Source organism: Nicotiana sylvestris, chromosome 4, assembly GCF_000393655.2.
Source record: "Nicotiana sylvestris chromosome 4, ASM39365v2, whole genome shotgun sequence".
NCBI classification, from domain to species: domain Eukaryota; kingdom Viridiplantae; phylum Streptophyta; class Magnoliopsida; order Solanales; family Solanaceae; genus Nicotiana; species Nicotiana sylvestris.
In genome coordinates, this window is record NC_091060.1 from 78129938 (window position 1) to 78141893 (window position 11956).

General features: G+C 42.0%; 1 protein-coding gene across 1 annotated transcript; it reads right to left on the minus strand.

Moving 5' to 3' along the window:
• Positions 1–7946: 7946 nt before the first annotated feature.
• On the minus strand, positions 7947–9287 carry LOC104249248 (uncharacterized). The gene has a single exon (XM_009805626.2). It carries the CDS (start codon positions 9285–9287, stop codon positions 7947–7949), a length of 1341 nt encoding a protein of 446 aa, XP_009803928.2.
• Positions 9288–11956: the final 2669 nt, after the last annotated feature.

Consider the following 11956-nt stretch of genomic DNA (forward strand, 5'->3'; position numbering starts at 1 on the left):
CTCTTGCTTGTCCTCAAGCAACTAAACAAACTTAGCCTATTCTAGACTTTATTTACAAAACATGAAACGATAATGACTACGGGTGGTGTTCATTGCTAGTACTTCAAGCATGCATCTATAATTGTTTTACCCTTCCTGAACTGATAGTATATACAAGGAAAACTAATCAACTTGTGAACCTTGAGCCTCAGACATTGCGACAAAATGTTACCCTCAGCTAAGTGCAATTGCATTTAACTCAAAAGCTCAACTTTTGTTTAACTCCACAGCTCATGTACCCTCACTAGAAAGAAGGTACCAAAATCACAATATTTACAAGGACAACAAAAAGGGACAGTTTACAAATACACTCACTCTCAGAAAGAATTTCAAGTGTTACAACATTTCATACCATAAGCTTGCCCTTATTTTAATTCACCGCTTATTCAAGAATGTTCGGTTGGAGGTCTCATAAGGACTTTTTAAGCTTGTAATGTAGGTTTCGAGAAGGGTTGGATAGACATTTGGGTACAAGTGACTTCACCCTCTTTGAACAATACTCACAATTTTCCATTTTTTTTACTTTGCTTCTTTTCAAACCCTCACAGCCTCATTTGCGTCTAGTTTCCACTATAGAACCACCTTACATACCTCTTCTAATTTTATTCAAGGCTCCATACTTTATATACATACACATATTTTCTCTTTTTTTTACACAAATCTTTCTCTTGTTGTTTTTTTTCTCTTTTGGAGCTTGAATAATCTAAAACAAACACTTTTGAGGCATGTGGTCCTAACTCAACATACAACCTTACCAATCTCCACTGCGACACCACCCCCAACTTAGGCTTTTAGCCTCGTTCTCAATGTTCAAGGAGGGACGGGTTCAAGAGAGGGGATTATTTTACAAAAAAGAGAGAGGTTTGTAATGAGTTGGCCAAAGAAAAGGCTTCAATGCTCAAATTGGGTACTAGTGATATTATTTATGTACAGGTCGGCTTGAAAGGCTACAGAGGTCTAGCAAATAAGACAAAGAATGCCTAAGATCATCCCTCCAACCAAACATACTATCATTAGCATTGAAATACCAACCGGGCAAGTTGTAGATGATATAAGTAAACACGAGAGTTATATACACACAGAGAACTCACACACACATGGTACACGAACTGTTTCATTCACATAATTTGACGCTTTCGAGTCAACACTTGGCAACTCAAGGCTTTCATCATAGACACATGTATAACTCTAGGTCTCCATAGAGTCACAAAGCGAGCCACAAGTTCACAAAGTTGATCACAAAGACTAATTCTCTTAAGAAAGTTGTCAATCTATCCATCATCGGGAAAAGTCGACAAAAACAATATTTTTTTTGTTTTTTGTTTTGTTTTTTTATATGTGGAAGGGTATATGCTATGTACAGACACACATGCTTGATACTAGGCAATTACACTAAACCGGTCAAAATGATTCATTCTACGATCCTGGTTCTACTATTACACTCTTGGAAAAGAATCGGGAGAAGAAAAACCAAGAGGAATTGATTCCTAATCACTATCTACTTGTTTTTGTTGTTTTTCTTTTATATGGACAATGGTATCATATTTACATAACGCTATTATGAACACAAAACAAACACTAATATTAACATCATCATGAATTTCATAACACAACTCATGTACCGAAGTCATACTAATATATACAAAACAGAAAATACACATAAGTACAAGAGTCTGATTGTAACATAAAGATATGCATATGTACAATAGTTTCCAATATCACAAACATATCTACAATGCTACACTCCACCCACAACTAAAGGCATGCATTGTCCCCAATGCATAAAAACAGAGAGATGAGTTTGAGGGGGGCTCCCTGAGGCACACTAAGTGCTATGGGAGTCAGTAGCTGGCTGAGTACTGGAGGGGTCACCCTCGGATGTGGAAGCTGGGACCGATGAGAGCACGGTCTTAGGAGTGACCTCTCCTGATGGAGTAATGCTCTCAGGCTGGTCCAAAGCAGGAGTTGGAGTTGGAGCTGGAGCTGGTGCTGGAGCCTGTGAGCTGCTACTCTCACCCACTGATGGCAGGGTGACTGATGGAGCTATAGGGTTTGCCATGTCTACTAGAGACCGCTGGATCACTGTCTGCATATCTACTTGTTCCACTTCTGCCATAGCAGCCTCTTCAATAATAGCATCCTCGACAGAGGCATCCGCAATCTGCTTTCCTTTATCCTGAGGGCCATCATCGCTTGAATATCCAGAACTTTTCTCATCCTCGCTCCCATCTTCTGATTTATCAGAACCTCCGGACTCCTCCCCAAAATGGATCACAATATGGGCTGGAGGGGCTTTAGGCTGGGAAGCTCCGGCAGTATGAGGGGCAGTATCAGTCATCAATGCAGTGAAGTCAAGACCTAAGTCCGTAGGTGCTGTGCCTTCACCTGATCACCATCTGTGGGAAGGAAGGATGATAGATCGAACTCCAAGTTATGCATCTTTTGGAGCTCGGTCTTCATAGAAGCAACCTCCTTCTTGAGTCCAAGCAACCCACTAACTTCACCCCGCTCTATCTTCTCCACCCTCAACTCAAGTTGCTGTAGACGATCCTCATATTTTGACTGTTGCCGTTGGAGGGCCGTCATTGAGGATTGCATGGGCGTCAGGGCTTGTTTGATTAGATTTGGAAATGTCTTCAAAAGCTGATCTACTTTGGCATTGGCATGCTGAGCCAGTAACCTGAGGAGTCACTGGTGCCTGGGAGTCATTGTGCTCTAGATCAATCGGATCTTAGACCTGAACCTGTGAAGGGGTAGCAGCAACAGTGATACGAGAGATATCCATGATACGTGTGATATCAATATCCCTCGTTTCCTTTTCAGTTTTATCAGTTGGCAGGATGGGAACTTTCACAGCTTTAAACAGAGCTGTGATCAGGCAAGGGAAAGGAAGTGAAGTTGCATGCTGCATTGCTCGGATCCCTATTTCTTGGAAGATCAACGCTCCTACATCTATCTTGATACCAGTCATGATGCAAGCAATCAAAAAGGCCTTCTCGATAGCTATTTCAGTTTCATTTTGAGTTGGTACCAACCGAGAAGTGACAAAACTGAGCCAGTAGCGACCCTCTCTCGTGAGATTTTCCTTATATATCTTGTGCTGAGGATCGACCCAAGCGGGAGTCCCTTTTGCTATAACTAAGGTAATCCATCCACATTCATTCTCTTTATTTTTGAATTTTTCAGTGTACTCAGCTGTGCCTGTTCTCCATCCTTTGACGTAGAACTCATTAAGGGCCTCAATGTTGCAGAAAATAGTCTTTCCCCGGACAAGCACTTGGTCGGTGAAAACTTTGTTGCGTTTGTGGTATTTCGTCTTGGAGGCCCCATAGGATGCATAGAATTCCCTCACAAGGGTCTCATTGTACTCCGTGGGTGGATCAATGAAGTTCTCCCATCTCCGTGTTTTTATGTTTTCCAGGATATGGGGGTATTTGTCTTTGAGCCCGTTCAAGCTAAATTGTTTCTCGCCCAGGATTTTGTGCTTTGTGAGCCCTTTTCTAAATACCTCCCTGGACCCATCAACCCCAAATCAGAGCTGGAAATCTTCACCTCGTTTCCTTCTCTCTTCAGCCTCTATATTGATTGAGGGCCTGAGCTCATCCGCCTCAGACTGGGAGGGGCTTGACACATTGTCCTCTATCCGCAATTGCTTACTGGTTGAAGCCCGCTTTGCTGTAGAGGATGAGCATCTCTTTTGACCCATATCTGCACAATGGTGAAGAGTTAGTGACATCATTAACAATACGGAGAAGATACAGACGAATCAAAAGCAAGAAAGAAAATGCGATCTGGTCTGCGATCGCAAAACCATAATGCGGACCGTAGACTTGTTGCAGATCTTGTAGTCTCAACTAGTGGTCTCATTCTGCAGTGAGTTATGCGGTCGTATAACCACTATGCGGACCGCATAACCATCGCAGACTTGACATGGCTATATGGTTCAAAACTGAAATCTCTGTATCACTCCGCGGTGAATTTGCGGTCCGCATGTCAAATCTGCGATAGCAAAGACACCACATTTCATCATCTTCTTTGGAAGATTTAGGGTTTAGTTGTGCGGCCAAAATGCGGACCGCATTTTCACAATGCAGCCGCAGGTGCCTTCTTCTACACAGATCACCCAAGCTTTCAACAATGGTGGTCCTATTTCATTCTACCCCGTACCCCAAATTATTTTCAACCCAAAAGCATCTACACTATAGAGAAGAAACTACACAAGCATCTAAACACATTTTTGCATAGGATTTAAACGAAAAATCTCTGAACCTACAGTGGAAATCAAAGATAAAATGAGGGAGAAACGAGTAGATACTAGCAGAGTTTGATGATTGGGACAATGAGTGTGACAAATGGAGTCCTTTGGTTGCACACAATTTGAGCTTTATTTGGTTCGAAGTCTGTTCGTGTTCTTCCCCCTTTTTTTCGTTTTGTTTTTCTGTATTCTTTTTACTCCCCCCCCCTATTTTTTGTTTTGTTTTAAGTGAGTGAGAGACGAGAGGGTTATGTGGACTTACCTTGTCGATTCTGCGATGGATAGGACACCGTATAACACACAGTGCGACCGCATGTGTGTTATGCGATGAGGTTAAGGACCAACTGAAGGGAGGCAAATGCGGTGCAAAATGTGGTCACATAAATTAAATGCGGACCGCATAATGCACCACCTCGCCGCATTTTCAACCACAATTTTAACCCAAATCTCTACTTAGGTTTGTGGCCAGAGTGCGGTCTACATAGCTAAAATGCGACCGCATTTGTGCAGCAGAATTCACCTAGTGGTTTTTCTTCCACTTTTTATGCATTCGTACCAATTGTTGTGATCTTTTGAACCCCCTGCACTCTGACACACACTTTAAATTACTCAAATAAATCTATCTATCAAAAACTAAAAATTCATAGAACAAAAGAGTGTTACCACACATGGGTTGCCTCCCATGAAGCGCTTGATTTAACATCGCGACACGACGAAGTTGATGTTCCTTTGATTTCACTCAATGGTCGGGCATGGACCATCTTTGAGAGACAGCTGCTCTACCAAATGTTTTTCTCCATCAGTGCCCAAGTAGTGCTTGATGCGTTGGCCATTTACCTTGAATGTCCTGGACCCATCTGTTGATTCTAATTCCACCGCTCCATAAGGAGAGGCATTGACCACTTTGAATGGACCAGACCATTTTGATTTAAGATTGCCCGAAAACAATTTGAGCCTTGAGTTAAAAATCAAGACCAAATCACCCGTCTTGAACTCTCTTTTCAAGATCTTCTTGTCATGGATAAACTTCATCTGTTCTTTGTACACAGCTGCACTTTCATAAGCATGGAACTGGAATTCCTCCATTTCATTGAGTTGTGTTAACCTCAAATTTGTAGCTTCAGCCCAATCTAAGTTCAGCCTTTTCAACGCCCACATAGCTTTGTGTTCCAATTCCACGGGTAGATGACATGCTTTACCAAAGACTAGCCGATAAGGAGAAGTACCAATAGGGGTTTTGTAGGCTATGTGGTATGCCCACAATGCATCATCTAGCTTCCTTGACCAGTCGGTCCTATTTGCGTTCATAGTTTTTGCTAGAATGCTCTTGATCTCACGGTTGGAAACCTCAACTTGACCACTTGACTGTGGATGATAAGGTGTGGCTACCTTGTGCTTTATGCCATACTTCTCAAGCATCCCCGAGAATGCCTTGTTATAAAAATGAGATCCACCGTCACTAAGGATGGCTCTAGGAGTGCCAAACCGAGTGAATATATTTTTCTTCAAGAAGGCGGTCACACTCCTTGCCTCATTGTTTGGTAAGGCAACTGCTTCAACCCATTTGGACACGTAGTCCACAGCTACCAAGATGTATTTAATCCCGCAAGAACTTACAAAGGGGCCCATGAAGTCGATTCCCCACATGTCAAAGATCTCTATCTCCATCACAAAGTGCATTGCCATTTCATGCCTCTTGGAGATTGAACCTTGTCATTGACATTGGTCGCAAGCCTTGACCATTTGATTGGCATCATGGTAGATGGAAGGCCAATAATACCCACATTCAAGAACTTTAACCGCCGCCCAATTTCCTCCATGATGACCCCCAACCGGTGAGTCATGGCATGCCTTGAGAATTGGCATAACCTCTTCTTCGGGAACAAACCTTCTGATAATATTGGCAGCACAAACACGGAACAAGTATGGTTCCTCCAAATAGTATTGACGGCAGTCTCTCAAAAACTATTTTCTTTGATAAGATTCCAATCCGTCCGGGATAAGGTCACTAACCAAGTAGTTAGCAATATTGGCATACCAAGGAGCAAAAGTGCTAGATAATGCCAATATGTGCTCATCAGGGAATGCATCGTTGATTTCAAGATCTCCCTGTGGTCTCCCTACTTCCTCAAGCCTTGACAAATGATCCGCCATTGATTTTGAGTACCCTTGTGATCTTTGACTTCGAAGTCAAATTCTGGCAACGACAAGACCCATCTAATTAATCGAGGCTTTGCATCCTTCTTTGCCATAGGATATCGAAGAGCCGCATGATCAGTGTATACCACCACCTTGGACCCCAACAAATAAGCCCGAAATTTTTTAAAAGCATACACAATAGCAAGAAGCTCTTGCTCAGTTACCGTGTAGTTCATTTGTGCCCCATTGAGAGTTTTACTTGCATAGTACACCGGGTGGAGAACTTTGTTATGACATTGGCCAAGCATTTCTCCAATGGCTACACCACTGGTGTCACACATGAGCTCGAAAGGAAGTGACCAATCGGGCGTGACAATAATGGATGCCGTGGTGAGCCTTTGCTTTAACTCCTCAAAAGCTTTAAGACAGTTCTCATCAAACACAAACTTGGCATCCTTTTCGAGGAGTTTGCACATGGGGTTAGCAATATTGGAGAACTCCTTGATGAAGTGCCTGTAAAACCCGGCATGCCCTAGAAAACTTCTAACACCTTTCACGGAGGTAGGTGGAGGAAGCTTAGAAATAATCTCAATCTTTGCCCGGTTGACTTCAATACCATGCTTTGAAATTTTGTGCCCAAGAACAATGCCTTCGTCAACCATGAAGTGATACTTCTCCCAATTTAGCACAAGGTTGGTCTCTTCGCATCGCTTAAGCACTTGTCTAAGATTGTTAAGACAGTGCTCAAACGAATCACCAACCACCGAGAAATCATCCATGAAGACTTCAAGAAAGTCCTCAACCATGTCGGAGAAGATGGACATCATACACCTTTGGATAGTAGCCAGAGCATTGCACAAGCCAAATGGCATCCGGCTAAAAGCAAAAGTGCCATACGGGCAAGTGAACGTAGTTTTCTCTTGATCTTCTAAAGCGATGTTGATTTGATTGTAGCCAGAGTAGCCATCAAAAAAACAATAAAATGACCTCCCCGCTAGCCGATCAAGCATTTGATCAATAAAAGGCATAGGGAAGTGGTCCTTGCAAGTAGCACTGTTAAGTTTCCGATAGTCCATACAAACTCGCCATCCGGTCACAATGCGCGTTGGAATGAGCTCATTCTTCTCATTTTCGATCATGGTCATGCCACCCTTTTTTGACACACATTGTACTGGGCTCACCCAAAAACTGTTGGCAATGGGGTAAACTACCCCGGCATCCAACCACTTGATAATCTCCTTCTTTACTACCTCTTGCATTGACGGGTTCAACCGCCTTTGATGTTCCACACTTGGCTTTGTTTCGCTCTCCAATTGGATTTTATGTTCAAAAATTCCCGCGAGGATTCAACGAATGTCCAAAATGGTCCATCCAATGGCTTGCCTATGTTCTTTCAAGACTTCCAACAATTGGTTTACCTGCACATCATTTAGCAAAGATGAAACGATTACGGGTAAAGTATCATTAGAGCCAAGAAATTTATAACTTAAGTGCGGCGGGAGAGGCTTGAGCTCTAGTTATGGTGGCTCAATGATTGATGGCTTGGTGGGAGGTGTGGCCATATCTCCAAGTCAAGATAAATATTTGCCGGAGTGTAAGTATAGGATCCAAGACCCTCCAATGCATTTACCGACTCCATGTACCCATCCATGTCCTCACCATCAAAGTTTACAAAGATAGCCGCCAATGCCTCACCAAGGCATTGTTCTTCCATTTTCAATTCGACGACATCTTCAACCTCATCAACCACATCTATCACTAAAATGCTCTCATACTCATGGGGTAATTTCATACCCTTGCTCGCTTGAAATGTGACTTCTTCATCATTCACCCGGAACTTAATTTCATTTCGCTCTGAATCCATGAGTGCTCTTCCCGTGGCTAGGAATGGTCTCCCCAAGATGCTAGGGATCTCTTTATCAATAGAACAGTCAAGAATTACAAAGTCGGCGGGCAAATGGAATTTTCCAACTTTCACAATCACATCATCAACAATTCCTACCGGTCGCTTAATAGATCGATAGGCCATTTGTAACCTTAAGCTTGTTGGGCTCGGCATCCCTAATCCCACTTGCTTGTAGATGGCAAGTGGCATCAAGTTGATGCTAGCCCCATTGTCACAAAGGGCTTTTGCAAAGTCACGCTCCCCGATAGTGCATGGAATAGTAAATGCTCCCGGGTCCTCTTTCTTTTGGAAAGGGCTTGTGGCAATAATAGAGCTAACCCGGTGAGTCATGTTTACCACCTCATTCTTTGTGGTCCTCTTTTTGGTGATCAAACCCTTCAAATATTTGGCAAACCCCGACATTTCTTGAAAAGCCTCCAAGAATGGAATGTTCACTGACAATTGCTTTAGAATATCATAGAATTTCTCAAGCTTGTTATCATCAACCCTTCTAATAAGTCTTTGAGGAAAAGGCGGAGGAGGTCTAGGAATAGGAGGTGGAGCTTTTGATGTCTCCTTCTCCTTTTCCTTCACCCCTTCTTGGTTCACTTCTTGCACCTTCTCTTTTTCCGGCACCCTTTCAACTTCAACAACCCCTTGCTCTTCTGCTTCAACTTCTTGTTCGGCTTCTTCCACAACAATCTCTTGCTCAATGTCACCTTGTAAAACCTTCACACTTCTAGTAGTTATTGCCATGACGTGAGAAGTTGAGCCACTTCCACCACTCTTCGGGTTGGCAATGGTATCACTAGGAAGTTGCCCTTTTTGCTTTGGGTTTTGCTCTCTTGAAAGGTCTCTCATTTGCATCTCTAACTTTTGGATAGATGCGGTGTGAGAGCCAACAACTTTGGTCATGTTTCTCATGGAAGCATCAGACTTTTCTTGGTTTTGCAATACTCTTTCAAGCATGCTTTCTAACTTTGACTCACTTGACGACCCTTGATTTGCATAATGACCTTTTGGGGGAACATACGGGTTGGAGCTCCGGTTTGTAAAGTTGTTGTTGTTGTTCCAATTTCCTTGATGCGAGTTACCTTGATCATTTCTCCATTGTTGGTTGCCTTGCCCTTGCGGGTTTGGCCTCCACTGGCTTTATTGCCCTTGACCATGGTAGGGTTGCCTTTGATACCCTCCTTGAGGGATATAATTTTCTTCCTCAAAATTTTCATCTAAGATGGTTTGGACATCTTCCACTGCATTCACTTTCTTTGTCTGATTCTCGGTAAACATCTTTGTCAGCACATTTACATTTGTTGCAAGCCCGACAATCACTTGATCCCTCTCTTGATTTTCCTTGATTAAGTTGCTCAAGGAAGGAGAGCCATATGAGATTCCTCCGGTAGTATCCTCTGAATGCCATGCTTGATTGTGCTTTGCCATTTTGTCCAGGATTTGTGTCACTATTGCAAATGATTTGTCCATGAAAGATCCGTCAGCTGCATTCTTGGCGATGGCTTGGTTCATGGGATCCAAACCCATATAAAATTTTTCCAACAACATGGAATCTGGAAAACCATGGTTTGGAGACCTCACCAAGTATAATTTGAAGCGATCCCATGCCTCATGCAACTGCTCTCCCTGTATCTGCTTGAAGAAGAAACTCTTATCCCGCAACTCAGACATTTTGCTCTGCGGGAACCACTTGGACAAAAACGCCAGGACAAGTTCGGGCCAAGAATGGATAGAGTTGGGTGGCAGATTCTGGAGCCATTTCCTCGCATCCCCAGCTAGAGAATACTTAAAGCATCTCAACCTCAGGGAATCGTCAGAGACATTGTTTTGTTTGTGCATTGCACACACACCCAAGAAATTCCTAAGGTGTTGTGTTGGATCATCATCTGTGGAGTTTCTGAAAAATCCTTCTGCCTTGAGCATCAGAATTAGACCGTGTTCCACTTTAAATGTTGCAGCTCCAACAATTGGCGGTACAATGGTATTAGTATCCTCAATGTACTCCTCAATGTCTGCGAAAGGATTCTCTCCCATTTCTGTATCCGCATCATCACCATATTCTGACATGTTTTCCTATCCACACCAAGCAAAGCAAGCAAAGTGTGATGGAATAGAAATAGACGTTAAGTAAAGTACACACTAAATAGTAATTTCAAAACTGTATTCCCTGGCAACGACGCCAAAATTTGATACGCTCACATTACACTTTAATAAATAGTGTAAGGCGGTCGGTATCAAATATAATAACCCAACAAGGTTGGGGTCGAATCCCACAGGGAATAGGTGTGAAAAGGTTACTCTTATAGTGTGTTGCTCGACTAAAGTCGTATCTCTATTCGGTTAATAGTAACAAGAGAATGGTTTTATAGTAACAAGAGTATGAACTGAGTTTGTTTGGAAGTATCAACTAATTGGAATATTTATAGAGTAATTAATTGGATTAAAGAAACCAAGGTTGTTTCCCCTTTAATGGAGTGTAATGCTTATCGGTGTTAATATGATATATTTCTAATGGAGGTTCTTTTGATATGCACATGATGTCTAAGTGACTATTCAATATTTCCCAATAGTTGAGTAGTATTTCCTCTTTTTAATTTTCCCAAATATAAAAGAGTTGCAATTTAGAACCATCAATATATGCCAAGTAAAACCCACTTATTCCTAAGCGATTCTATTAAACAAGGTTTAAAGCTTTGAGTCATTGATATTTACTTCTACCAAATTCTAACCCACTTTCTCATGCAAAACAAGAATTTAATGGCACTTGTTAATGTTTGCAACCACCAACAATAAATGAAGAAGTAAATAAATATCAACCAACCATTATATATATATTCAATATTAAACACCCATTAGCATAACACCCATTTAGGGTCCACAACCTTAGTATTTAAAGTTAGCTACTCATACTACAATACAAAAACCAAAGAGTATTTAATGTCATAAAAGCTTACTAAGTAGAGAATCTTCACCCAAAAGCTTCCAAAAGTGAGGAATATTAATGTCTTGGAATGTAGTTCAAAGACTAGACAAGATGAGCCCACAAAGACATCATAAAACTATTTATAGTGGACTCAAAATCGGGACAGAAAATGGACAGAAATGCCCTTTGAAGTCTGATATGCGATCGCATTCTTGTCCCCGAGCACGTATGCGGTCCGCATCTTGAACATCCTCATCACAGACTGGAACCCTAGTTTACAGGTCTTCTTCGCATTCCAATTATGCGGATTGCATTGCAGAAATGCGATCGCATTTTGCATCGCATCTTCGTTCTTCAGTGACCTTCATGGTTGGTTTGCGGTTCACTCTGCAGTCGCATAATGGACTGCATTCTTGACTTGATATTTAACCCAGATCTCTGCTTCTGTCTGCGATTTGACGTGCATTCTGCGGCTCGCATGTCTGATCTTCGATCGCATAGTGTATCACAGACCATCATTTTTGCTACATTTTGCTCTTTTCTTGTCTTTTTGCTTCCATTTCCATGTTCTTGGGTTCTCAGTCCTTATGTACTGTAGAAACAACAAAACTACATAAGTAACAGAGATAATTGCATTAAAACAAGCTAAAATCTAAGCAATTAGTATTGAAATGTGCCGAAATTCTCCGGCACATCATTGGCT